Here is a 27,869-nt window from a genome sequence, read left to right as displayed (position 1 = left end):
GGGATGGTTTAGTGTGAGGTGTCCCTGGCCATGGCAGGGGGGTTGGAACTAGATGATCTTAAGGTCTTTTCCAACCCTAACTATTCTATGATTCTATGATTCTATGAGTGTGGTCTGCTGGGCAGGGGAAGTGGTTGGGTTTCAGCTTAGTTCAATACAGTATCCTATCCCCTCGTTGGCCCAGTCTGCTGAGCAAAGCCTAACAGCCTAACCCACTATTGCCAAGGTAAGTACTTTAAAGTCAGTGCTTCTTCCTCAGCTCCTGACATCGTTTTGGGGGGATTTTTAAAGAAAAAATTGAAATTATTTTGCTTTCTTTTTCATCCTTACAGTGTGTTTGGCTCGCGTTCTCTCTGCAAACTGGGAACATCCTGTTTTAAAATAAGCAGTGATATCCCCACTTAACCGCATGAATTCAAGATCCTGCCTTTTGAGAAAAATGCCGAAACGATTTACTATAAAGCTTAAAAAAATAGTTCTGTTGTAGATTCTTGAGGCTGCATGTCATATATGAATGCCCATAAAACCTGAGCCGTAGCTTACTGCTGCTCTTGGCTGTGTTTAAAAGAAGGGGGAAAGCAGAATGCCAGCTGGCAACCCTCGTAGCTAGAAGAGAAGTAATGCCAAAACTATCCTGCCAAAATTGTTCATCACCTCTTCCTCAAAACAGAAGTAGAAATGAGGAATAAAACAAAATCTCAGAAAATCCAGGATACTCAGCTCTCCTGGTGGTGCGGATACCAGGATGATTACTAAGAGATACAAGCAGGGAAATTGGGGCTGAGAAAAGTCATAGCATTCAAGAGCAGTAAGGAACTACGAAGGATGAGAAGCAATGATGACAATTCAGGGCCAAAGATGTCAGGTAATGATGCAAGTCATAGGTGAGGTGGGGCAGGGTTTGTAAGGACTGTATAGAAATAATTTGTTTAATGAATTAAGGGAAATTTATGTTAGCAAGATCCACGTTGGCATGCATCATGGAAAGAACCAGCTCCAAAAGTGCCACTTAAATTCTTAGCTGGGCTTTCTGCCCCTCTGTGTTCTGTCCCTCCATGCCTTCTGCCACAACGTATGATATTGCCATGCAGCTTCCCTGATTTGTGTTTGTGCTCAAAACCTGGCTCATTGCTCTCACTGAATATCTGTCTGCCAGCCTGTCGTGAATTCACACACTGTCCCATTTCACAGCCCCTTACCTATATTATCAAATCCATATGACAGGGAATAAGTAATATGGTAATACGAGACTCAGAGTGGAGAGATACAATGGAGTCTTTACTGACAATGAGCATAAAAGTGAAGACCAGTTAATCCCTACTGAGGTATGACACTTGCCTTTTGTATTGAAGAGCATTCCAGTCAGTGAAAATGAGGTCTGAAGGGTGTTACAGAGGGACCAAGAATGAATGTGGCAGCTAGGCAGCGATAGTGCTTTCATGCTTCAGAAGGAAGTATATTCTTAGATAAAAAAGAAGAAATAAGGAATCCTAAAGAGACATGACATAGGGGAGAATTTGAATTTATTTTTTTTTTATTATCAATCATACCATTTCTCAAGTAGGAATTTTCAGGGTTCTCTTTATCAGTGCTGTCCAATAACGCCTGAATAATTAATAGGTGACTATCTGCAGTGCTCTAAGAATATAACCGAGGCAAGGTCAGAGAGAAAGTTAGTGTCTTTTCTTAAAGGTATCTGATGGTCTGGGGAATTAAAAACCAGATAAACTTACACACACACAAGCCTTTTTACACACTGCAGAATCTGTCCATTTAATCTGTCAGTTGGTCTGATAAAAGATAATGTTTCTCAGTGCAAACTCAGCCTTGTGAATAAAATAGATAAGCAAAAGTGACTGAAATGTCATACCTAGGCTGGTGTATCACTGAGGAAAACCATGAGATGGTATCTCATTTACTTAATAAGCTTTTAAAATTCTTCACATAGAAATAATTATGTATCTTTATTACTCACCATAAACAGTTAATGAACAATATATAACATTTTATGCTATAATGTGTACTAGTTCTTAATAAACTTAACACATGAAGAGCTACAATCAGCAAGGTTCTCCCCATTTATTACCAATGTTAAATATTGATATCCTTTTCTTGACTGGAATTCAGTAGCTTAGCCATGGTAACTTTTGTATCTTTAGGATTCAATTCCATATACTATATCCAGAAAATAGCTGAGACCCAGAAAATCTTGGTGAACTACAGATGTTAAGTAAGTAGTTAGGACAACTGAGCTTTTAAAGGAATCAGCACCTTCTGCCTCTCTCTGCAAGTGTGTTCATGGCTCATAAGAGCAGTTACTGTGTGCCAGAAAATGAATCTGAAACTCTAACAACTCAATAGATGAGGAAGTAAATCAGATCAATTTAAAAAAAAAGGGAGAATTATTCACAGTTATGGAAGGGGATTCTCTGCAACAGGGAGAACAAAGAGAGAAATCAATTTCCACTCCAACTGTCTGCTAATTAAAACCCCCAGTCCCAATCAGATGCATTTTTATCATTCCTTCTGGTCTTGTTCTTTCAGGACATAAACCATTAGTTAAGTTGGCAGAGCAATAAGATTTTGTGCTGACAGATTTGTGTCAATGCTGCCTCATATGCAGACCAGTTAAGGGTTTTTCAAAGGCAAAGACACTTCCTTTGATGTTCACATGCCCTTTCGCGCAACCTGCAGTGTCAACATTTAACTATGATAGATGGCAAGGTTGGGTAAGCAAGGGGAAACTGTCCGACTGCCATGTGTTGAGCATATGGTGTCATCAGGCTTCTTAGTGCAACGTCCCTACTCTGTTGCTGCCAGGCATCATTTTTCTTTCCTTCTTACTATTTTTTAAGACAAGGACTTTAAGACAAGAGATTGGTACAACCGCCTCCCACTCTTATGGTATCTACTCTTCAAATTTCCCTACATCTTCCCCCAGTTAACATTAAATGTTAACACAAATTCTCAAAATCAATTTTTATTGATGACCAAAATATTATAACCGTACCCCATTCCTTCCCTTTTTAGCTGTCACAGTTTTGCACTGTAGTGTGTGTTTAACCTATTTAGACCATAAGCAGGAATCTGCAATTACTCGTGGTATCAGAACACAAACATCTAAGGACAATAGTACAAACTGCACTGTGGGCAGTTTGGGAAGTGGTATGATACTTTGCAGAATGACTACTTTCTTCTAATTTGAATCGGTTATTTCTTCATGAAGAGTACAGTCTACTTCAAAATTTATTTAAGGGATTCTCTGGGAACAATTCTAAGTCATTAAACAGTTGAGAGTAAAAGTATTTGTATAGTTCAACTTCTGTGTCCTAAAAAAATAAATATACACCTATATAGAGAGACTTGCACAATTTTTAGCACTTCACTACAATTAAATAAGCAGAAAGCTTTCCAGGAGCATAAAGAGACTTTTCTTTTTCTCTCTTTTTCTGTATTTTTGTGTCGAAACATATTCTTTTTTAATTTTTCCTGTAAAGATTTATAAATACAGAGCTCTAAAACATCAGTCCAAAAGGGATTCTTAGTGTTGGGCTTTTGTTTCTTTGTCTCATCTAAAATTCTCCAAGGACTGTACCTGGCAGGGTTATTAGTGATTAAAGGACTCCTGGAAGGAGTCAAAGCAAACTTATCTACTTATGTAAATATGTACCAGGTACAAAAATGTAGAACTAAGGCAAGCAGGCCTGGCTTTTGTTTCTTTGTTTATATATAACTATACTCAAGTTTAAATGTCCTTATCTTGTCCTATTGTTTGCTACAGCAACAAGTGCTTTGAGTCCCAGGACACCCAGATCAGGGCCTTTAGATTTCTACAACATTGATCTTTTTCTTGTAACGGAATAAATATTTACTAACAGTAGTCATATGCAGTAACGACTTTGCATTATGGGTTGAAAGTTCTATTTTTTAGATGAAATACATCAAATAATCTGGAAATAATACTGTATTTTCTATATTTTCCACTTCATAGTAGTAGTGCAGACTCTACACAGTCAATTTAATACTACTTGTAGTAAATGTGCTCATCCTAGTCACTTCTTTGAAGACCCCTAGAAGTAATGAATTAGATCAGGAAATCCTTAGACCACAGACTGAAAAACATTGCCTTTTTTTTTTTTTTTTTTTTCAGTTTTCTGGGGGGTTTTGAGGTTGGGTTTTTTTGTTTGGTTTGGGGGGTTTTTGTGTGGGTTTTTTTGTGTATTTGACATAAAAGCTTTATACATTTTATTTATTTACGGTGTCAAAGGTTTAAGAGAGTTGTCAGGGACTGAGAGCCATTCACCGACTCAGGCCAGGTGATGCACTGGAGGCAGTGAACTAGGTAGTCAGTTGACCCTATTTCGAAAGAGGGGCATAGCCTGGAGTGGAAAAGATGAGAGACTACCATTCAGTAAGGAGAGGTTTTGGAAAGACCTGGTCAGTCAAACCACGTGAAGAGTTGATTTGCTTTGTCAATTCCTAGCAAGCCACTTGCTGGTTTACATTTTTATTTGGTTTATCTGTACCCTGCTTTTGCTCCCTGTTCCTCTTCAAGTAGGGCTTAACATTGTAAAACCATGTAAAGACATGTCAAGGATAAAGAAACAAAGTGCTCATGTTTGTCTCTCCACATCCTTTTCTCTAGGGGTTGCTTTATTTCCATAATTACTTATTCAAAAGCCAGATTAGAGCAGTCAAATGTGCTAGCTGTTTAAAGCACTTACTGCTTGAATTATCAGGAGGAAGAGATAAGACATTAATATTTTCTTTTGTATTGACTGCCCCTTTTAACATTGAACAGCCATCTAAGACACCTAAGGTACATAACAGGTACCAAGTATCCTCGTACTTGGTCAACACTCTTAGTCATGTCTGAGGTTCACAGAAGTAATCATAGTGAGAAGGCAGTTTACCTTGCACAGTCCTGTACGAGCACTTGGAGTCTGCGGACATTATACTGACTGGAATACTGGGTTATACATTATACCGATTGGAATATAATGGGTTGGAACTAGATGATCTTTAAGGTCCCTTCCAACCTAAACCATTCTATGATTTATCTAAAGTATCATTAGAATTGTGTTCTCAAATTATTCCACTGCATGAGTGGCGGCAGTCAGTGAGTAGGGATATCACGTTGTACCAAACTTTGCGCCTGGAACATCTAAGGCAACTTCGAGTGCCGCTAACTCATAATTGCATTTACACGTTACTCAGCCTTCCTTTTATCTTTTATCTGTAGCTTTAGAAAGATTTCTTTTTTTATTCTTTTTTTTTTTCAGGTTGAGAAAGGGTGAAATAAAATTGGATGCTGCCCCAAGTGATCACCAGGCACCAGGCCCGTAGTAGAAGGCTGTGATCTCCCATGGCTGCCAAAACATTTGTGTGGAGCTTAAGAGGTTTGATCTTCAGGCCCATAGCTGTGTAGCAGACTTAGTGAATAGTCAACAGAGGAAAGAAATTAATATAAGAGTAATAGGCAGCTTTACAACTTGCTCTCCTCTTTTGCATTCCTTCTTTTCTTCTAAAATAGATGAGTAAGTAGACTAAATCAGACTCCCTTACTTAGTGACAATAGCCCCATTTTGGTATCTCCTACATGTCAGTATTTCTGCTAGAACCATATCTGGCAGTTAGGTCAACAGTTTGCTACCACTTGCTGCCTGCACTTTGGAATCTATGCCCAACACTTACAGGGTGGCATTAAAAGCATTCTGCACCAAAGGATGTATTGGCCTTACACAGCCTCCTTGGGGTGAGGATGAGTACATGCACTCATGGGCAACACTTCAGTCACCTGCTACACAAATGGCAGACTCCAATGGTCTTTTACTAGGGAACCAGTTTATTTAAATAATGCCTTATAGGATCTTAGCCTTCCACTGCAAAGCAACAGAAACAATTCAGAGTACTGAGCACTGAAATTGTGTGTAGCTTGAGACAACCCGCCTCTTGGCATTTTGAGATCAAATTTTCCAAGACTGTTGTTTATCCCCAAATTGCCCATTTGTATTTCTTGCACTTTTTCCTAGACAGCACAAATAACACATTCAGAGAAAGGTTCTGAATAATTTGATCACTTTATTCACCATTTTGTTTATCGTAACACACCCTAAGCATCACCACTGCCAGTCAAAATTGAATATAGTGCACCCACAATAGTTTTCACCAAAAATACTTTCTTATCAGATTACTCACAGGCAAGAAGTATCAATTTATTCCTGGGGAAGGCATTGCAATACGTGTCACTATTCTGGGTTTCAAACACATCTATTTACGCTCTTCTGAGACCAACTGTATGCTATCAAACAACGTGAAATAACCATAGAGTTAATTTTTAAACAATTCCATTATCAGTAATTATGTAGCATTTCTTCTGGAAGAAAATATCTTTGCACTGTCATTCCGACTGTTTCCTTCTCCCCAGCCACTTCTCCTCAGCTTTTCTGCCAAGCTTTCACAATTTTCAACTGTTTAATAATGTCTTTGAATTGAGGTCAGGAAGGGGTCAGTTCAAGGCAGCATCCTAATAGGGTACTCTATACTTGGCTAAATGCAATGTATTGTCATCTGTATTTAAAGGAATGCTTAACTAGAACTGAACACAGGTCACCAGACAGAAATTTTTTAGCAGCTCATGATCCAAACTGTATCTTCTGACTGCTACACAGCGACTTTTAAGTGTAAACCAACGTACTGCTTATGTTTTCATGTACCTTTTTATCAGAAATGTGTATACATGAAAAAATTACAACCACACACAATCTTTTATTCACAGAGATGTTTATTTTTGTCTTCAATGTTTGCAGGGAATATGATTTCACTACAAAAGTGTCTCAGAGAAACTCCATTCAAAGTCTAGGCTTAAGAATGAAGGGAAAATATACTTTCAGCTGTACCAGTCCTGAGCAAAGTTTAAAAAAAAAAATAAAATTAAACAAACAAACAAAAAAAATCCTCTAGAGATAGGAAGCAGCACCAATAAAACCAGAGGGCCTCTTACTGATATCTGCTCATGCTTTCTTTTCTGCTTGAGAATTAGTAGAAACTTAGGTAGGAAGGATTACTTTATTCGAATGTGGACCTAAGATTCACAGTCCCAGCCTCTCACCAAATACCACACATTCTTTTACAGTCAAGAGTTCAGGGCCTCAGTTTTATTCTTCATTAAGTAGTCAGGACTGCTAACAGCAAGACCATTGCCCCCATGGCGTAACATTTTCTCTTACTTAAAATGGTAAATAAATATTTATTTAATATACTTCTTTTAATAAATATTTATTTCCTATCAATATCAAGTTCCTGAAAAGTTACATTGTTCTTAGAAGTATACTACTCAGAGCAGCTATAAACTTCTGATAACATCAGCTCTCAAAATCGTTCAAGTGGCTTACATTCTGTCTCTCGTTCTTTCAGTGAAAGGATTTCAAGCCATGTGTAACACTCAGTACTTTACAGTTGGTTTATCCAGAACATTCAGATTCAATCTGACAAAGTAAATACTTCTAAGAGTCAGAACAGAAAAGGCACTTACTCATTTTGGGGAAGACACCTGGCAGGTAAGATTTTTATTTTCAAAATAACAAGCCCTTTTTCTGACAATAAAATCCTTTAAAAGTACTGTTGGATAAACATAAACCCTATGAATAAAACCAACTTATGCACCCCTTCTCAAGAAAGGTAATACTGTCCTTCACTGAGAAACTGAGAAGTGTGAAAGCATCCAGAAATACTCAGAAGTTTCATTGACTTCTGTGTTATTCCAGTAGGCTATCACACCCGAACAGAAGGAAAAAACTGCCTCCAAAGAATGCATGTTTCACAAACTGAAAGCCTCAGAGATTTCTGAACTGTTTCTTATTAGGTACTTGTATCAGCAACAAAATGTAAGATTCTTAGCATGTTATAACCAGGAACATCACCTTGGTTACAACTGATCATCTGTGACTCCATTCAGAGGAACAAATCTTCTATCAAACTTCCTTTCCAATGAACCATTGCCTCATTGATGCTCTGTATAAGGCACTTAGTAAATTTTAAGAGCATCTGACAGTGCTGTTGATAGTTTTGACTTGTTTGTGAGGATGCCCTACCAACGCTTCAAGATTAATGGGCTAAGGTGTGGAATAATCACTGAAAACAGCCATAGGAACTACTGGCCACAAAACTCTTCAGAAGCCACATCCATTCCAGTCTGGGTTTTGATTACCCTTTCAACATAAAGCTATCCTTTTTCTAATAATTCAGGAATTAAGCCCCTTAAAACTGGGTAGTGTCTAAATGTAAAAGAGGAATTTATTTTGTTCCTGACTAGCTCTTTAATCAAAACTTCTACCCTTTCAATAAATGACCTATATCCAAGAATGTAATGGTCATGGTATTTACTATTAAATTCACAAACCCTACCTCTATCTTTAGACCAAGAGTCACTGAACCAACAAGCATCAAGAATTAAAGCAACACACATCTGTAAGTATGGGATGCTGCCTACTTCCAACACAGTACACAGAGAAAGGAATACTAAACACACAAAGAAGCCATTATATAGTGGCTTTTCTAGGTATTATTCTCAAGAAATAGGTTTGCTTTGTTCTTCCCTCCTTTCCCCCCCCCCCTTATCCTCTGTCTTTTTGTTGGACTGCGGGTTTTTGAAGGTGTTTGACATTTTAGAAACAGAAGCTGCCTACTTGGCATTTCTGTGGGAAAGCTGAGAAAACGCTCGGTATCTGTGCTTGCTCCTCAGACATCCTTCTCCAGCTGGCACCGAGACCATTTTCTTGCACCTTTCAAAAAGCCTCCAGGTACTGCAAGTTACTTGGCAACATTATGCCTCCATCAGTTGGAAAGCATTTTGCTCATTTTCCATGTTTGGAAGCCTCCCAACAATAGAATCAGACCACTTGCAGCAATGCAGATAGGAAGACCACTAATTGGCATCCCAGAATACCAGCAACCTCATCTAGAGTGCTTGAATGGTGCAGGATCAGTGTAAGTAAGTTTCCTCTGCAAGAATCCATTCAGTAAAACAATTCTATAGAAGCAGGGAAATCTTTGACAAAATTGATAATGACCTTTCAGCTCCACATACTATTGTTGGTGTTACAGAAACCAAGACAGAGTTGAAGGACTGGGAATAGTAGTCAAATTCCCCACTTAGAAAAGCAGGCATAATAAACTATTTCCAATTCACTACATCCACTTAAACTATAGATTTACTTTAAGAGAACAAAAGAGAAAAGAAAGAAGGAATCGGAATGTGTTTCCTTCACAGGGGGGAGTAGTGATACTCAATGAATACATGTAACTGTAAGAGATTTCCCCTACTTAGATTAACATGAGTTAATTCAGCTTCAGCTGAAGGCTGTTACAGTAAGAGATGATCAGTCAGATGGCAGATTTTCTTGCCGAGATCTGTGCTGTCAGGAACTGGGCTCGGCATTGAAGCATTTTGATTTACTCTGTGCAAAGAAGGATCAGCTTGAAACAGATTATTCATGGATGGCAGATATATATTAGATGCAAATTAGATCTCGGTATTCCCAAGTGGGCATTCAGAAAGCAGAATTACCCTGACCACTCAGTTGTCTTAACTAACAGATGCCAAGTCACTGAACTCCATCCTTTTCTAGTGACAAAGTACTCACGGCAGCCTTTGAACCAAAGAGAATTTATAGTTTGTAGAATCCAGTGAGCTTGGAAAGGGGGTAAAGAGCCAAATTTCATTAGCTCTGGTTACAAATAGTTCCTTCTTCTGCATACTTTTACTTCATACAGGAAAATTATGAGCACATGGTTAGCAGGTTATAAAAAAAAAAAACCAACTCTTTTCCTCAGCTGTCTTCTCAATAACTCCACTGTAAATTGGAGCACCAGTGGTCTACAGCCAGTTATTAAAATCTTAAAAGTTTAACAGAGCTTCTTCACTTTGCAACCACTTTGACTGAGATCAATATTTATAAACAGAGAGCAGTGCAATTAAAGATTACACTTTTCCAGGTGGCATAGATCCTGAAAATGTGCTCCTGAAGGGCTTCTTGCTCAGACATTCCTACCTCTGTCAAGATAAGCCATACTTTCCACAGAGTAATTCACATATTTGAACTATTCTTTAAATCATTGCTACTGGAATGTTGTTTTTTCTGGTGGTGATTTTCTCTTTAAACATGTCCTTTTAAGACAAGGACTGATTAGACAATGTTACCACTTTGTGTTTTAGAAATGCCAAATGGTGCATCAATCTCTTGTGATCATTCTTAGTAATATTCATTTGAATCATGGAATATGATTTTGCCTTTCATCTTCCATGTTTAACTCCTTAGAAATACGGTTAAAACTTCCAGTGCACGTTAAACTGTCTGCTCTTAAAATCCTTTGTCAATGGACAGAGCAAGGTCTTTCAGATTACTTTTCTCTGTTTCTCACGACAAAAAGGGCAAGGTAAGATCAAAAATGTCTCCTGAGGGATTAAGCACTATACAGTGGCGGCTCATTCTAATTAATTTTCATTGCTACAATTAAATACAAGCTGTAAACAGCTCCGGCACTACTAGCTAGGATCTGAAACCAATTTGTTTGTTTGCTGCATTTTCTTTCACTGTTTGAATTAAATGGTATAATTTAGGCGGGGGGGGAAACACCTGGACTCCTAGGCCTTGTTCATAAGCATATCACAATATTCTTGTGTAATGCCTCAAGAATGTCATTTAAACATCATTTGCCATTGGGTAACACCATTTTCTAGGAAGTGTGCAGCTACCTATTGCTGTTGCACCATTTACTCCATTGTAGACAAGTGACTATAGTATCTGTGAAGCATTGATTTGTAATTAACTTGAAGTACTTTTCCAATTTTAATTCAGTAGTTAAATCCTGTTAATTCTTATTAAAACATGGGTCCTTCTTAGTCAAACTAAGTGCAATATCTTGTTTGTTGTCTTGGATAAATCTCTTTTAAGTCCCTTTAAACAGTCTCTCCTCATACTAAAACTTTGACAGTGTAAAAGAAAACCAGCTTCCTCAGTTTGCCTGGTTTTACTGTACAACTATTGCTAGTTTCTGAAGTTACACCTGTTCAAAGAGGCTGACATTAAGTCAGGGCATAATTTCAACTAAGAAAACCTTCAAAAGCTCAAAGTGTATTTCCAGCACCTCAGCTCTTAACACAGAAATAGGCATTCTCAAAATAGCATATCTGACTGGTCTACTAACCAAAACCACCATTAACTTATTCCTGAGTAAGCACAGGCCAAACTTACAAGTATATCACCTGCTGCTGCCTTTGGAGAAATTAAATTAAATAGTATTTCTATCTCCATATATTTTCTGATATTTGAAAGGAAGTATACCAGGACTCCCTAGCAGGGAGCAACATCAAATAAAGGCATGTGACAGAAAAAAACCCAAGCAGATACAGTTAAAAAACCCTGGATGTACATTAAAAGTATACAAAAGACAGTTCCATGCTGAATCCATCCTGTATAACAAAAGTTTTATCAATCAGCATAATGCGGGAAGCTGTCAGGTTTTTGAGACAGGAAAGAGGAAAATTAAAGAATTTAAGATGCAGAGCCATACACTTGTGCCAAATTTAGAAGACCTGCCTGAACACTACAGTGAACTGGTGGAAAGAAACTGTAAAAAGAATTCTCTCTCACACAGCTACCTAAAAATGTGCTATCCATAACGTTAAAAAAAAAAAAGTAAAGTGCACAAATTATAAAATCATGCCATTTTTGAGATTCTGCAATTTATGCCCCAAAACAAATAGAGAAACATGTAATAGGTTAAAACTTCAGTCATAACCTCAAGACTTTTAATATCAAGAATTTTAACGTTGGGGTTTTTTACTACCATTTCTGTTATATATGATCTTCTATAGCATAATTTAACCTGCTACTAAGTTTATCTCCAATATGTAAACTTAAATTCAGAAAAAAAAGTAGATCACAGTCTACAGCTGTGTATTTGTTCTCTTCCTTACACCACCTATAATTAGTGGCAAAGTCAGGAATATAAGAGACTGTATTATTGTACGCTGTATCAATGAACTATTTATACTTGATTTTCCTTCATTTCTCCCCCTTTTTCCTTTCTGAAACCAGACAATCAATCAGCACATAAAGGAACTCATTTACATGGAACACTATCACACTTGTCTTTGTTGGGTCACCACTTCATGAACAACCCAGGATCTATGGCTGTTGAAAACTGGTGCATATACAGATTTAACAAATAACAGTTCTTATGCAGAGAGCAGTCACAGAGAAAAATAGCTAATCAAAACACATTACAACATTAAATTTCCACCTTTTATAAATGGAGTAAGGATGCTTTTAAATATATTTACAGTTAGAAAAAGGTTTTAGGATTACTACAAGTCAAAAATATTTAGAAATTATGAAAGTGAAGTTCATTTAAATTATAACATGAATAGAGCCAAATGCCATACTCTACTTAGAATTCATCTACTCTGCTGTCAGTATTGTCACATCCCTTTTTCACAAACAGGCAAACATTACCTTAACAAATGCCAAAACAGGCATCATTGCAATGTAAACGCTGGCAAAGTTATAGTTCAGTTAAAACCACCACAGCTCAGTTTTTAGATCCTAGATGACTAGGATTTAGAATCAAGAGATTTTACAACTGTATCTCTGATTAGAAACTGCATTTCTATGTCTTATTCCATAAACAGTGAGACTTTTCTGTATTCTTTTTGATTATAACCATACTTGTACCACATTTTTGAGATTATTCTCTGGAGACAGCTGAATCATAGTAAAGTCCACTCCATCCTCCCTTCCGTCCAAACCAAATGGCAACTTATTTCTGAAGATACAAAGAGCCCTCTTGTTGGCAGTGCTGGGTGGTTTATTCACATAAAGTTAGATGAAAATACATTTCCCATTTAGTGAACTACTGGTAATAGGTTATTATTTGTTTGCAAGGAATTCTGAAATGTGTTAGCGTTCATTACATTTTAAATTAGAAACACATTTCATAAAACATCTTTCACTGAGATTTGCTATCATTAAACTGCTTACTTTAAACAGTTTCAGCTCCCTTGTAATCCATTACATCAGTATATTCTGCAAAGAGTCCCACCTAAAAATAAAATATAAAAAAAAATAATAAAGTTGAGAAGCATGTATTTTTTCTTTCAAAAAACTAGTGTATGTTATTCTGCATACCAGCCCAGCCCCCAAAACATTTAAGAACCTTAAAATGCATTGTTTTACAGATACTACAATTTGGCCAGGTTATGGCAATGAACAGACATCCTATTTAGTAAGATAAAGCAGAATACATAATAAACAGGTCAGTAGTTATCCATCTGAAATAGCCTATAATTAACATTTGATGTCTAAAAAGTTTAAACAGCAACACCAAGGAATGAGGTATGTATGTTCTCAGATATCACATCAGACTTTCATTTTATGCAACTAACTGTATTTCACAACTAGCATCTTACAAAATAGAACAGTACCATTGTGCCTGTAGAAGTACTGCATTAAAAACAGAAAAATACATTACTACAAGAAACCACCAAACATCACAACTGTCAGGGGCTACAAAAATCCATTGCTTTAGCTGTTAGGAGACATATCATATGTTGGTAATAATCTGGGGCTGGATTCACTACCAATAAGGTCTACCCAACTTTTACATGGGCTTAAAAATATATTTACTTCGAATGAAAAAGAAAAGAATCATAGGAATAAGCAGACTACCTCACTAAAAGGAGCTAAATGGACATCTGTACTGAACCTGAATCTATAATTTAAAATCTGTACACGGATTGCATGTGTGTGTCAAAACACTTATTGGTTGTAAACAAAAATGCAAAATCTCTATTCACAAAAATATTTTATTAGTAATTTTACATAATACCAGATGGGATTGTAAATAGTTCTGCTCTGCATCAGTATATTGCTAAGTGCATAAATGTTGGCAGTTTATGCCATAAAGTAGGGTACTGAGTTTTTTAATGTGATTTATGACATAATATATTCTAATAGGCCAAATCAATATTAAAGAAATTGATTTAGGAACAAAAAATCAATAGTATTGTTATTTCCTTATTCTTGTGCAACACCTGATATTCCTGTGATGAAGTGACTATGTGACACTAGGTAAATTTGGGCCAAGGAAACAGCACTAAGCAGAAATGAGAACTGCACTTCTGCTATTTTAAAGCTTTTCCAAAAACTTTCATATTTCCAAATGTTGGGTTTTGTCAAATTCCTCGTCATCTGAGGTTCAATATTTGTTACACAACATAGAATAACAGTGTACAGTGACAATGTCATACTTTACCTGAATTGTAAGGTTAACAAATCAATGCTTAGAATGTGTTTTCTATTTTGCTTGTAAACATTACAATAAGTGTTTTAAAGTGTGAAAAAATATTGGTAAACCCATCAACATAATTCAGTAACAGTAATCTAGTAAAATGTGTCAAACATTGGCAAAAATTCATACAAATGTTTCATTTAATAACATTTTCCCTATTTAACCACACCAAGTACCAGCAGGTGTTTTTAAGATAATTATTATGAAAATTCTGTTGCAGCAATAGTTGATTAAGTTGATCTTTGACTTGCATACATATAACTATGTTTCACAATTCTCAAATAATACATATTTAGGCAGCTTGAACTATGTTATAAAAATTTAAATTCAGTACATGCCAATAGTAAAGACTCCAAGAGTTGTGTTAGAATTCACTAAACTAAAAGTGAAAATGGACTTACCAATAACACTGCATAATGAACATTCAAACCACATTTTCATGGCACCTTTACACATGAAGATTAAAAAGTTGGTCTGAAAATGGTTTGTAAGCATTTGTAGATTGCATTTAAATTATTGTTTCTACCACTGCACTTTTTTCCTTTATTTAAAACTGCATAAATTATGTTCCAGTCAACATACCAATTGTGCATGAACAATCTGTCATGAAAATGTGGTAACAGGTGACAGAAGTTATGTATTTGCATGTTTTGAAGAGAAGACACTAAAGAAACTGAGGAAATAAACTTTAATGAGATTCCCCATTCAGTGATGACGCTTCTCCTCTGGGTGAGGATGACCTGGACATTCCCCTCTCTGTGTTGTCAGAGCTAGAACCGCTCTGACTGTGTTGATCTGCAGAAGCAGCACTGGAAGCAGGTGGTGACTTAGTTTTCTCCTTAAAGTCTGTAATTATGACTGTAAGATCTCCCACGGTAACTTCCAAATGCTGAGCACTACTTCGATCCACATTTTTCAATCTTGGCCTAAATAAAGCAAATAATCATATTAAAAGCACACACCCCATCTTATTATCTTACTTATTAGGAGTCCTGGAGAACATGTATGTGTACATAAGACTGCTATGTGCAACATGTAATACACAGGAAAACAACATACCACAAGTATTTATGGTAGACTGTTGCCTAGTATGTTTTCCATTAAAACAGTTGAACGTAACACATTTCCTTCTCCTAAAATTACTATAAAGTTGACCTTATAAATAATGTAACTGTGAAGCAACATGGACGTGTTTGCTGCATATGTGAAGTTTTATAAAGGCTTCTAAAAATTAAGCCTGTCTTTCTTATAGCTATAGAAATTTATAATTTTGATCCAAAGAAGCATCCATGTCTGCAGCAGCCTTAAGCAACAATTCTAAATAGAGAATGATGTTCAGTAATGAAGACATCGGTGTCTGATTTTTTAATTCAACAGCACAGACAGTGTTAACTTGCAACAAGTATTACTTCATTTCAAAACTTCAGTAGGACTGCTCATGTATTATTTGAACTGGACTCTGTTCACAGTACAACTCTGGTATATCCTGGAATATGATGTGGTTTAAATTATGCACAGAGCTGACTGCTACACTCAGTGTTAACAGCCTAAGTCTCTTCATCTAATCTTTCAATTGTTTGATTTTCACAATGAAAAGCACCAAAGAACACTTTGACTTATATTCTACCATCCTATTTTTGCTAGTGACAAGCATAAAGTACTTCCAATTTATTACTTTCCTTTGACTACCATGAAAAACTGTCACCAGACAGCTGAATTTATACAAGCTGTTATGAATAGCATAGCTGTATGCATTAACCTGATTCAAGCTGCAATAAATGACATCACATGTTAGCAGGTGTGCTAACAGCAAAGCCCTGACTTTTACCCTATCATCTGAATTTGTTTGAAGTAGAATTGGCTCCCATTCACTTCAGCTGAACCACCTCACACCTTTCCTCCACTAGAATAGAGATAGGCTTTCACATCTTGTTCCCCTGAGGCTGAAGTAGCACGACTGAAGAATTTAAGAGAAAACTGAAAATCTGGTGCTCTGAAACATGGGAACAGAGAGAAAAACTCAGCATTATCAGCCCGCATAAGTGCCATGCCAGGAGCTTATTAATCATCTTGAGTGTGCATGCAGATTTCTATGCTCCTTTCCAGCAATGATGTACAAGTTTAAAGGCAAAGAGAAAAGAATATCCTTTTCCCAGAAGACACTGAAGAAATCTGCTTAAACTAATCAAACATTGCTAACTTTCTATCCTACCTAGTGAATCAATTCTGTGAAAAATTGAACTGTTTGAAGCAGTTAAAAAAGTAGCTTAGTTATTTCAAATAACAATTCTTAATGCAAATCTCAACACTGGCATTTCAGTCCAAGGTTTTTATTTTAGTTATTTGTCAAACGCTCTCCCTCCTTCCCGACCTCACCTCTGCATTTTTAATGTACTATTGCAATTCAACCACCAATACTTCAGTTTATAATATTTAACTAGCTTAGTTAATCCTATGTTAACTTCAAATACTTCATAACTGGAGTACCTCAGCTACATGAGGCAAGATAGTAAATTTGAGCATTAAAGAAAAAAAAAGGAAGGAACATCTCAGTATCCTTAATCCTAACCGTGACTTTCTTAATGACTGTTCTTTCTTGACTCTCAATCTCTTCCAGGTTCTTATCCTGATGATCCTATTTCAGGCACAAGAGAAGCATCTGCTACTTCTCTGTATAACTAATCCAAACAATCTTCCTTGGTTGGACTACTGTGGAATGCCTCCAGAAAATGAAAATAAAATCAATAGTTCCTCCCACATTTGATTAGGCTACACATCTCTCATATTTCTCAGCTTTTTTGGCACGGCATTCTTGCCACAATAGTTTTACGCATAGACTATAATGATTTAGGGGTTAAACTTGCTGCTTTTGTTTTGCAGTTTGCACCCTCCTTCCACCTGGTCAGGATAAGGCTTTTACAACAGCTTATCTGTACTGTAGTATTTCATGTTTTCAGTTCTAAGAGTCCAAGGTTTCCTTCAGCATCCCAGATGTAACACAGACTTTTATCACTAGGTAATACACGTGCCTTATCCTGTCACATTGATTTATACCCTAGTTCAGCCCTTCAGAGTTTATTCCAGTTCTGCAAGGATAGCAATAACCACATTGCCACTCTTCTGCAGTCTGTCACTGGTTCACTTTATTATTCTACACAAAAACTAGTCACTCCTGTCCCCTCTCTTTTCCAGAGATTAGTATTTTCCATTTGACTATCTACAGTTTTGGATGGTGTGAGAAATACACCCGTAACCATTAATAAAAATAGCCAAGTCTTTATATTCAGCTGGTCTCCATCTTCTGGTCAAAATTACAAACTGCAGGTTTTCTTTGCATTTAGTAGGCATCCTAATCCAATGAAATTTCACACACATTTAACCTTATTGTTGAAAGAGTTTGCCACAGCACTTACAAACCTGTAAAACAATGGAATATTTTCTCATTTTCTTTTCTAAATTGTGTAATACTAATACTGCAAAAGTTTCTAAAGTTTTTACCTGGTTTTCTTATGACTGTTCTTTTTGCTTGTTGTTTCCTTTTCACTTTTTTCCTTTTCTACTTTGTCTTTTTTCTCTTTCTTTGATTGGGTAGGGGGCACGAACTGTTGAGGAACCTGTTGTGCAACCAGCTGAGAGACAGGTCGAGGTTTCCTGTGTGCACATATATATAGACACACATAATGCTTAGATTTTACAAGTCTCAAACTCTTTACACTTCAGTTATTAACAATCACTATAAAAAGAAATACTGCTAAAACTGCTAACCCTTCTTGCTAACACTTCATTAAATAGCATATCAGTTTAAACCATTACAGCCTTTTGTTTCACTTGCATAACCAACAAATGAAATTATGTATTTTTTTTAATGATTTAGAGACAAGATTTTGCAATGTGCCCTCCTTTCACAGTTATCATAGCCAGGCAGAGACTTACAAAATTTTACTTCAAAAGATGAAGCTTCCAGAGAGAATACTTTGCCATCTACTCCCAGCCCTCTCAAATGATGATGGGGTCTGTTTTGAGCGTACTCCAATACAGAAGTATACAATCCATACCACAAAAATGAAAAAGCTGAGTTTTCAGGTATCAGAGCTAAAGCCCCTGCTGGCCTTATAGAGTAAAGCTTCAGTGTTTTCTGCTCAAACAAATTCATTGAAAGCAATAGCAAATCCTACTACATATCATTTTTAACATGCTGTTCACTGGTAAAAAATGCACTGCACTAATATTAGGGAGATGCAGCTATCAGAACATACATACTTTAAAAGCTGGCAACAGAAACTTCCAACCACATTCTGCCACTGTACATAGTGGAGGTTTCATTTCCAAGTTTTGATCCAAGCTAAAAAGCAGGGTGGGAAGAGGAGCAGCAGGCGAAAGAATTTCTACAGTTTATTCTCTTTACATTTCCTGAAATATTTTGAAATGGCTTAATTTTGTATTGGAATACACGCATTCTAATTTGAAATGAAACATTTTACTCTTTCCAATGCAAATGTATTCATTTATTTTAAGATCTTAGAATTAGGAAATTTCAAGTCATGACATATACAAAGGAAGATTCCATGGTTCTACTGAGACTTTGAAGATGCAAATTTCTTCTCCAGAAGAGTGCTTACTCTGCCAGGCTCTTGGGTTTTGTTAGCTGGGTTGTGTGGTTGGGGTTTTAAATAGAAAAAGCACAAATTATATGCACTGCGGTAGTCTGAAAGTATCAACCAGTTACTAGAACAACAGAAGCTATGAGGTCTTACACTTATTCGCTTATCCCAACCCACAGGATCACGCTACCAGCACTTCTTCCTCAGGTGAAGTGAAGAGTAAAATAATAAGAACTGCAGAAAAATCAAGGCAAGTCCCATCAGCAAGTTCCATTTTCAGCAATAGTTCATGTTACACAGTGAAAGCCAAGTTACAAGAATCCATAAAGTGTGGGAAAGGTGGCTAATAGAAATCAGCTGAGATTACACGAGTCTTCATAGCAAGTTCTTCATGAATTAAAGTAAAAATAAAGACTACTGAAACTGTCAACACATTAGAACTTTAGGTTAAAACCTAGACTACCATATACAACTCTACCAGTTCATAGTTAGCATGAACTAAGCCCATGCTAACTCATGAAGAGACAAAGATTAGCAACAGGTCACTTACTGAAAACTACCCCGTTTATACCAACTGGCAAACATATGACTACATGCTTTTCATGAGACCACTGCAACCAGGACCTTGGAAAACACACAGTATAGAGAGTCAAGAATCACTGAAACGTCTCAATGGACTACAATTATTTACATTAACAGAGTACATAGGACATTGTTAGGAAAACTTGTCTCTGAACTGTTTTGATCTTTCGTCATAACAAAGCAAGAACCACCAAGGTGTAATGGCTGCACAAGATTATAATTTCAGGTGGAAAACACTTGTGGTATATAAACAGAACTGATAATCTGTCTTGAAGACTGGTCCAGGAGACAGGGATGTAAGGAGTTAATATTTCTAGTGATGGTCAAATGACAATCCTGGCATTACTACAAAGTGATCTGAGAGAATGATCTGCCACATTACTTACAAAGTTAGACAGCAGTGAACTTCTCAACATAGACTTAATTATTGCTTGGGACTATGGACTACACCATGATCATGGAAACTTGCTAAAAAGGTCTAGAGACAGGAAAAAACATTCCTAGCCAACTATGTTAGGGGTTCTCAATTTACAACAATTTCAATTATTGAGGGCAAACTAGATGATTTCTATTAGAGTACAGTGAGGAAATTAAGCTTAGAACCAAGTTCTAGGTTTAGAACAATTTTTTCTACTGCCATTAACCAAATGAGACCGACAAAACCGCTATTTACCATAAGACACAGAAGCTAGTTAAGACGAAGAAAACCCACAAAGAAATCACATTTGAGAGGATGCACTAAAAATTAACATAGAGGTTCTATGTGGTTTTGCTGTGACAAAGAATTCCACTCAAATGTTCTATTCCTTGCAATTAAACAGTCATCTTTGTTGTCAATTATTTCTAGAGCTGTCTATCAGTTATATCTATGTCCTACAATCTCTTACCTGCTTTGTCACTTCCAGATTGCTTAAATGAGGCACTCAATGGTTTTATCTTCAAAATTTGAGAGGAAAAAAAAAATTCACATCTCTGAACACTGACAGTGTCTTTCAAGCCTTCCTTATATCCCCTGCCCCAGGTACACAGGAGGGGCTACTGAACTGAAACCTAGGGCTTTGCAAGCCATGCAGGCTTCAGGAGATAACTTTACCACTCGTGAAGCTTTAGACTGATAGAATTGTTCATGATTTAGCACCAGCTGAATCACGTCATTCAAGCATGAAAGAATTCATGGAGAGAAACCTTTCCCTCAGACAAGATAAATGTAAGAAAAACTATTCCTGTAACAGGAAATTGATTTTGATGATTTGCCAACATGCAACATTTTAAATTACTGGTTTTCAAAACGAGTTAAAGACTCCTTGTAATAGGCTGCTACAGATTAAGTAGATATAGACAATGTTAACACTGCCTTTTACTTTATCAATGTTTACAGTAACCTGCTTTTTGAGCATACTCAAGAGCACTTCCTTCTTTAGAAAGAAGCTCTATAAACTTCTGCATTATGATTACAAGAATTTTTGCCTCTGTCACTGGGAGTGACTTTACAACAGAAGAAGCTAGAACTAGAGAAAGAAATGTTCATAAATCCAATACATATTGCTTAGCCCCTCAAAACCTTGCATTTTTATCTCTTAATTTCATTTCAATCATTTGAAGTGAAACACTCATCAAGAGATTATACACTATTACAAAAGATGTAAGAGCTATTAACTCTTTCCAACAGAGGTGAGCTTTATGGTTTAGTCCCTAAGCACTGCAGCTGTACCACAAAGTGATTTCCCGAGCTTCCAAGAGATCACTAAATATCATGCCTCTCCTTCTCTATCACTTAGTTTTCCTTTACATCCACTGTTACTTTTCTTCTACATCAACATCAGCCATACTTCTACCTACATTTCTATTCCAAACTCATCCATTCCACTTTATCAATTATTTAATTCCAATGCTGCTTTCAAGGTCCTGCATAGAAATACTCACTTCATAATCTCCTTTGAAAAAAAGGAAAACTTACATTTTTGCTTTTTTCAAAAAGCCAACAGACAGTAATGCAAACACTCAAGGATACCATTTTTGTCTTCTCTGCAATTTCCATTAATGCTAAATGACAAGGATGTCATAATTTTAACTCTATTCTTCGTTGCTGGATGTGGCTATGTTTTATTTTACAGGATTTGATCTGCTTTACAGGGTATATTTACAGAAGCTGCAGAGACTTGTCTGTTTAGGTTTTGTGTGAAGAAACTCATTCAACACTGATGCTCTCAAAGGGAGCGAATATTTAATACTGAGAAGGATGGCCTAGTTTTCACTGTTGGCATTATTTAATAAAAATATAGCAATTTACATGCTTAGAGATGAACAATACTCATTAAAGACTACATGCAGTGCACTAGACCAAAAGCAACTTTTGTCCCAAGTCACTTCCCTCTCCCAGAGCTCAACACAGCATCTTCCTGCTTGTAAGTCATTCTAGACATCTCACAGCAGTACATGATTCCTTAATCTCCCTCACCTAGCAATAGCCTGTGTAAAAAGAATTCTGACCAATTTGATATGATGGAATAACTTGGTCTCATTACACAAAGCAGAAAAAAGAGAAATCCATGTACCATACTAATAATCAACATATGCAGCAGAAGCACAGCAAGCTCTCAGTTGTCCAAATTGTGCAAACATGCAGACAATTGAACTGGCTTAATGCCGACGCATGTTGGGGTCTGTCTGAGTTTATTTAATTATTCAGAGCACAACTACACTTGCACAGTGCTGCTTCTACAGCGGTCACGAGTCCCTGAAGCAGTCTCATGTCTCCTGCACTGCTCAGAGTATAAGCTCAAATTCTGACAGACCTCAGCTACTTATCTGTCAAACCAGCTCTTGGGTCCATCTGCTACAGTCTGGAAACTAAGAGCATGATGTGGGCAACTGTTACTTTTCCAGGAACCAACCCCAAATCTACCTGCATTTCAAGCTAGTCCTGCATTAGCACGATGCACCCCTGTGTGGAAGGTCAGGAGAGGATTCATCTGTTTGGTGCTGCGTATCCTGAAGACACAGAGCCAACCAAGTAAGACTGCCAAGCAGCACACAGTGCAGCCAAGCTAGTAAGACTGCTGAGAAGCACAGCACAGAGACAACAACAGTCCAATCGCACAGCCAACAGCTGAGCTTTGATTCGGTGCGAGCCATGCTGGACTTGGACTGGTCCACATAGAACCAGTACCCATATCCTCTCTGCAGCCACATACCTCAGAATATAACCTATGCTTTTCTGCATGGAAAGACATGCTATAATTAAATCCAAGTGCTGAACACATAAGACCTTTTCAACCTGTTGTGGGAAAAATGCATTGTCATCTATAACGCATGATTTGCAGAGGCCAGATATTCTGAGGACACCAAGACGTACTCAAAGGCCCACTATTGAAGCTACATCTCCTCTGCTTTGCAAATTATTACTGTAGAAGTATTAAAATTATGGTTTCTCAATCTTAACAGCACATGTCTAAATTAAGGAAGTGCTGTCACCTCAGCTTTCAATCAAGCTGAAAAATATTCAACAGATAACCTGGATCCAGAATAGTATCTGTCAAGTAGAGCTTCCATTCTAATGCGATCCCTCCCTTCCTTCTTCTCAGGTCCATTCACCATCTGGTTCCAATTCAGACAAAATGCCCTTGCTGAAGGCTTATCCTGTCTGCAGTGCAAATCATCTATTTCATAAAGAAAGTGCCACCTGCAACATACGTAAAAATGTTTACAATACCACGTTAAGTCAGATATTTAAGCCTGCTGTTGAGCTCTGATCACTTGCCACACTCCCTCCAATGACTAGAGCAATATTCTTGTCCAGTTTTACTTACCTAACTTAGTTGATAAATTTCTGTTTTCAAATTCCTCTTACTCCCTGGTTACTTGTGAAATTATACACATCTTGCCTCATCCTAGAAATCAGGAAGAAACTGCCTATGAAACAGTACTCCTACAGAAGGATGTAATGTCGTAGCTGCCCAATATGGTATTGATCTGTTTTGGGTTTCTCTTCCAGATACTAAGAAGCTGCCTTTTGAATGACAGAAGGATTCAATGAAATAGATAAGATGCTCATACTATTAAACAGAACAGGTAACTATTATGTACCACGACTCATTTATTCATCAGAACAGTTTGAGCTTTCAGGCTGATATATCTTATCTCCCATCATATTTTCATTCTCAGCTCCTGAGAAAAACAAGGTCTGTGGTATTTCTTCAAAATTCTTCACTTGCTTTTATGTAGAATCTTTACGCATATTCCATATATTCTGCAATTACAACTTTGCACACAAATTGTCCTTTCTTCCACTGCAACAGATTGTAAAAGACTGGAAGACCCAAACAAACCTAAACAGGTTTCAGAAACCTAGAGGTTTTATTCAAAGGCAACCCTAATCCATAAGCAGTAACATTTATCTGAACTCCTCTTCCCTGCAGGGAGATACTGACCTTTTGTTCAAGACAGCAGATTTATCCCTCAAAAAAGAGAGGTTAGAAATAGCTGGAACAGAAACCTCACTGATTTTGTCCTGCCCTTGGTCACAGAATCCTTTCCTCAAAAATGAAAATCCACATTATTCTTCAAATACAAAGTATTCTTCCCTTTCAGTTGATTCAGAGGACAGAATAAATGCTTCTAAGTTAATGGAAGTTCCCCAGTCTTCTACTTCGTTTCTTGTTGCTTTAAGGCCCTCACTGCACAAGACTCAAGTAGTAAGTCCAGCATGTTTTTGAACATCAGCTTCATTCCTACTTCTGCAATCTCTTCTGTTCCACCACCAAGGCATGACAGAACTCATTCTGCCAGTAATCTAGTCAACCAGTGCCCCGAATTTCACTCTCCAGGGTGTTTCAAGAGTTACCAATATCCACTGTCTGTCTGATTAATACCCCTTTGATTTTTCCTTCTATCTTAGAAGAAATAAGGTTAAGTTTTAATGAAGCCCTAATACAAATCTTGTTTTGCTGATGTGTGTAACGTACATGTCTTTTAAAACTCTAAACAGAATACAGTTAAGCACATTAAAATCTTGTTGAGAACAAAGTTGAATCATTCAAATCCTACTCTGTTCTTTCGTTATTAGACTGGATCATTTCCCAGTACAAATGTACAGGCTTTAAATATCTTACAATTTATTTGAAGATCATTTTCCACTCACATCTATCCTAAGTATTAATGTCTCAAGAAGCTAATAGAAATCTGATATCCACAGTAATACTCTAATCTTCATTTTTCTAGCTCATGGTCATTACTGAAATCTCAAGAAAAACTTATCTTTGCATACTTTCTACTTCATCATCATTTTTTCTTGCTAGTCCCTGCTCACATTTCCTTCATCACATGTCCTCCTTTCTCCAACTGAAAAGGTCCACATTCTCAAATATATCATAACGCAGTAACTAGAGCTATTAGCTTCAAAACAAGTTATTCCTATTGTCCAAAGCAAGCAGATGTATACAGGGAGTCAGCTGGAAAGAGGCATGACCTTACAATAAACAGCTTTTTAAACAGACAAAAAGAAGGATATGAAAAAGTTGTTTTAAGTAGGAGATTTTCTACGTGAAAGACTACTCTTGTAACACGCTATTAGGAGAATATCTTCACTTGGGTATGAGTGTTCTGAGCCATTCTTACAGCATTGATGTCAGTAACTTTTACAGGGTACAGCTATAGTTAAACATTGCAGCAACATTTTAGTGCGATATGCTCCCTGCGTGTTTTCAAAGAGACATTAATTATGCAAAGTTCTAACCGTAACTGTTAGACGGCTTAGACAGCTTTTTATTCTGAAGATCACAGGACAGGTTACAACCAGCAGCTTTGGAATGTGACTTTTCCATGATGGACTGATGATACAGATTTAGACGCCAGAAGGTCTAAATAGCTCCAGTATATATATATGTAGGCACACATACATACACATATTTCAAATTCAGTTTCTCTAAGAACACAATACCTTGAAGTAGAAGTTACTAAGTAAAGGAACTTTCCTCCCATTCACTAGTCACTTCTTTTTAATAGCTATATCCCTCCCCCCCACCTTTATATACAGATTAACAAGTTACTTAAATATCAAGTTCCCTCTTCCTCAGGCATGTCTTCTCTCTTTTTCAGAAGTCTTTCTGCAACTCAGGTTACAATGACACTGATGATTTTTGTATCTATACCCCTTTTTTTTCCCCTCCCACTGTAACTGGCTCTAATAATAGCAAATGTAAGCAACGTCACCTTGACAGACAGAAAAATTAAACATACACAGAGCTACCCAAATCTTCCTTGTTTTGAGCTGTCCTCTGCCTGCAAAGGATGTGACTTCAAAGAGATTGCCTGGTTGGGTGTTTTTAAAGACTAGGAATCCATGAAAAATGTTGAAAGGCCAAGGCCTGTATTTATATGGACATTGCAATGGTGTTGACAGCTTTAAATAAAATAAATGGAACCAAATTTAATTTAGCATGGTCCTCTTGTTATCATGGCTTACAAATGCACAGGTGAAGCATTTCCTAAGAGTCAAGAAATTGTTACTTAATTTCTTTCCAATATAGAAAGAAATCAATAAAAGAGAGACACATGTACTGTCCACACATAATGATGCAGACAGCCAACAGTCAATTTGACACATAGTGAATGGCAGAATCTTAATAAACTTCAAGGAAGAAGGCAAAAGTTCAAGTCTTACATTTTAGGCCGTTCATTTCAGGCCATTCATTTCAGTTTATGCATGAATCTGTATTGTTAAGGTGCAAATACATGCAATCTGGCTATACAGAAACCAAGACAAAAAATTCCCTATTTGTACCCTATCCATTTCTGGATCTTTTTTACTGATCTCCCTTCACGTCTCAAGAAGCCAATGATATTTTCAAGTGGTAGTTTGACCATAAACACTTAAAGTGTGAAATATTTTTCAGACTTCAATAGTGGAGGACTATTTTTGTGAAATGCAAATCATTCATTCCCAAATAACTAGAGAGAATTGTCACAAAACACACATACCCCCACACATATTTGCAGATTAGTAGCTACAATGCTTTCAGACTTTATTTTCTTCCATCAGGCAATTTTTCAGCTAACAACTGTTTCTTTTCCTAGATTTGATACATAAGGAAAATTTACTATTTCAATCACATTTATCTTTTAATGGAGTATCACGCCTATTCCACAAACTCTTTGCATGGCACCTTGTGCAACAAGAGCTTCTAGGTGCTGCCAAACAGAACAAAGGAAATTGCCTTTTCAACTTCACTAAAAACACAGCACAAACATTTGTTCCATTAGCATTGCTGATTTTTGCAAACAAGCACCACCAGACCACAACCTCCAAACCCCAAAGAAAGAAGACAGAAAAGGCAGAGGAAGGGGGAGATGTTAATTTCTGCATAAGCACATCAATAATATCATTTTAAGCAAATGGGAAATTATCAGTATACTAAGTATACTTAGTATATAAAGTAGTACTGCAAACACTGTGCCTAATTAGACCTTGCAAACTGTGGTCTACACAGAAGTTAACAGGTCATGTAATGATGCCACTCCTGATTTTTAGCAGTTGAAGTCGCATTATGAAAAGCAAAGAATATTTCCTATTACCCATTCTTGTAATGCAAGTACAGTGATTGCTAGCAATTAAATTAAATCACTAGCAGAAGCAGCAGCCTTAGGATTCTGACACAGATCAGCTCACCCTCCCTCAGTCATCAGTACTCCATTAAGCTATTCATAGAATAAAAACTATCAGATTAAACTATGTTTAGCTTGCCGTGTCACATGAATATGCTCACACTAATCACCACACAAAGCCATCTTGTGAGAAACTAGTCTTTATTCCTACACTGAAGCAGCTCATGATTAAATGCATCCTCAACACTGATAATTTACGTTCTTATCCAAATTTATTTTTCCTCATTACCATCCCTTCTGTCATATCCTAGAATGTTAACAGTACATTACACTGCCTCCACAAATAATACAACTGAATAACTATGACAGCGCAAACAGTGGAGCTAGTGGTCTGTATGGGAAAACATAATATAGATCCATATGCATATTGCAGAGTAACAATGCAATTTCTACACTTTCTATGTATATCTGTATTCTAACTTTCAGCCAGTGTTTTCATATTCCTAGCTGGTTTACGGCGTGAATCACTTACTTGGAATTCATCCATTCAGTGCATTTCTAGCAATTCTGTCTTTCAATAAAAGCTGATTCAATTAGAACAGACTTACAAAACCCATATGGTTTTATCAGTCACTGTATAAATGTGCAGAAAACTACCCCTTGAGGCAGTGTCCCTATTTAATCATTCCCTTAAAGGGAATGCCCTATTTTCCAGATGACATTTAACAGATG

At 36.9% G+C, this 27,869-nt stretch overlaps 1 protein-coding gene across 1 annotated transcript in view; it reads right to left on the bottom strand.

Annotated features, from left to right (window-relative positions):
- Nucleotides 1-6,766: 6,766 nt before the first annotated feature.
- The window catches only part of YAF2 (YY1 associated factor 2), a 31,321-nt gene continuing 10,218 nt past the window's right edge, over nucleotides 6,767-27,869 (bottom strand). Inside the window, exons 3-4 of the mRNA XM_065692630.1 lie at nucleotides 17,851-18,003; nucleotides 6,767-15,278 (exon numbers count right to left, since the gene is read on the bottom strand). Of these exons, the coding sequence (XP_065548702.1) occupies nucleotides 15,041-15,278; nucleotides 17,851-18,003 (391 nt within the window). The 3' untranslated portion in view covers nucleotides 6,767-15,040. The remainder of the gene's footprint in view (nucleotides 15,279-17,850; nucleotides 18,004-27,869) is intronic.

The sequence above is a fragment of the Lathamus discolor genome, chromosome 1 (genome assembly GCF_037157495.1).
Source record: "Lathamus discolor isolate bLatDis1 chromosome 1, bLatDis1.hap1, whole genome shotgun sequence".
Taxonomy (NCBI): Eukaryota; Metazoa; Chordata; class Aves; order Psittaciformes; family Psittacidae; genus Lathamus; species Lathamus discolor.
Note: the sequence above shows the minus strand (reverse complement) of the source record. Positions and strands in the feature narration are given on the sequence as shown.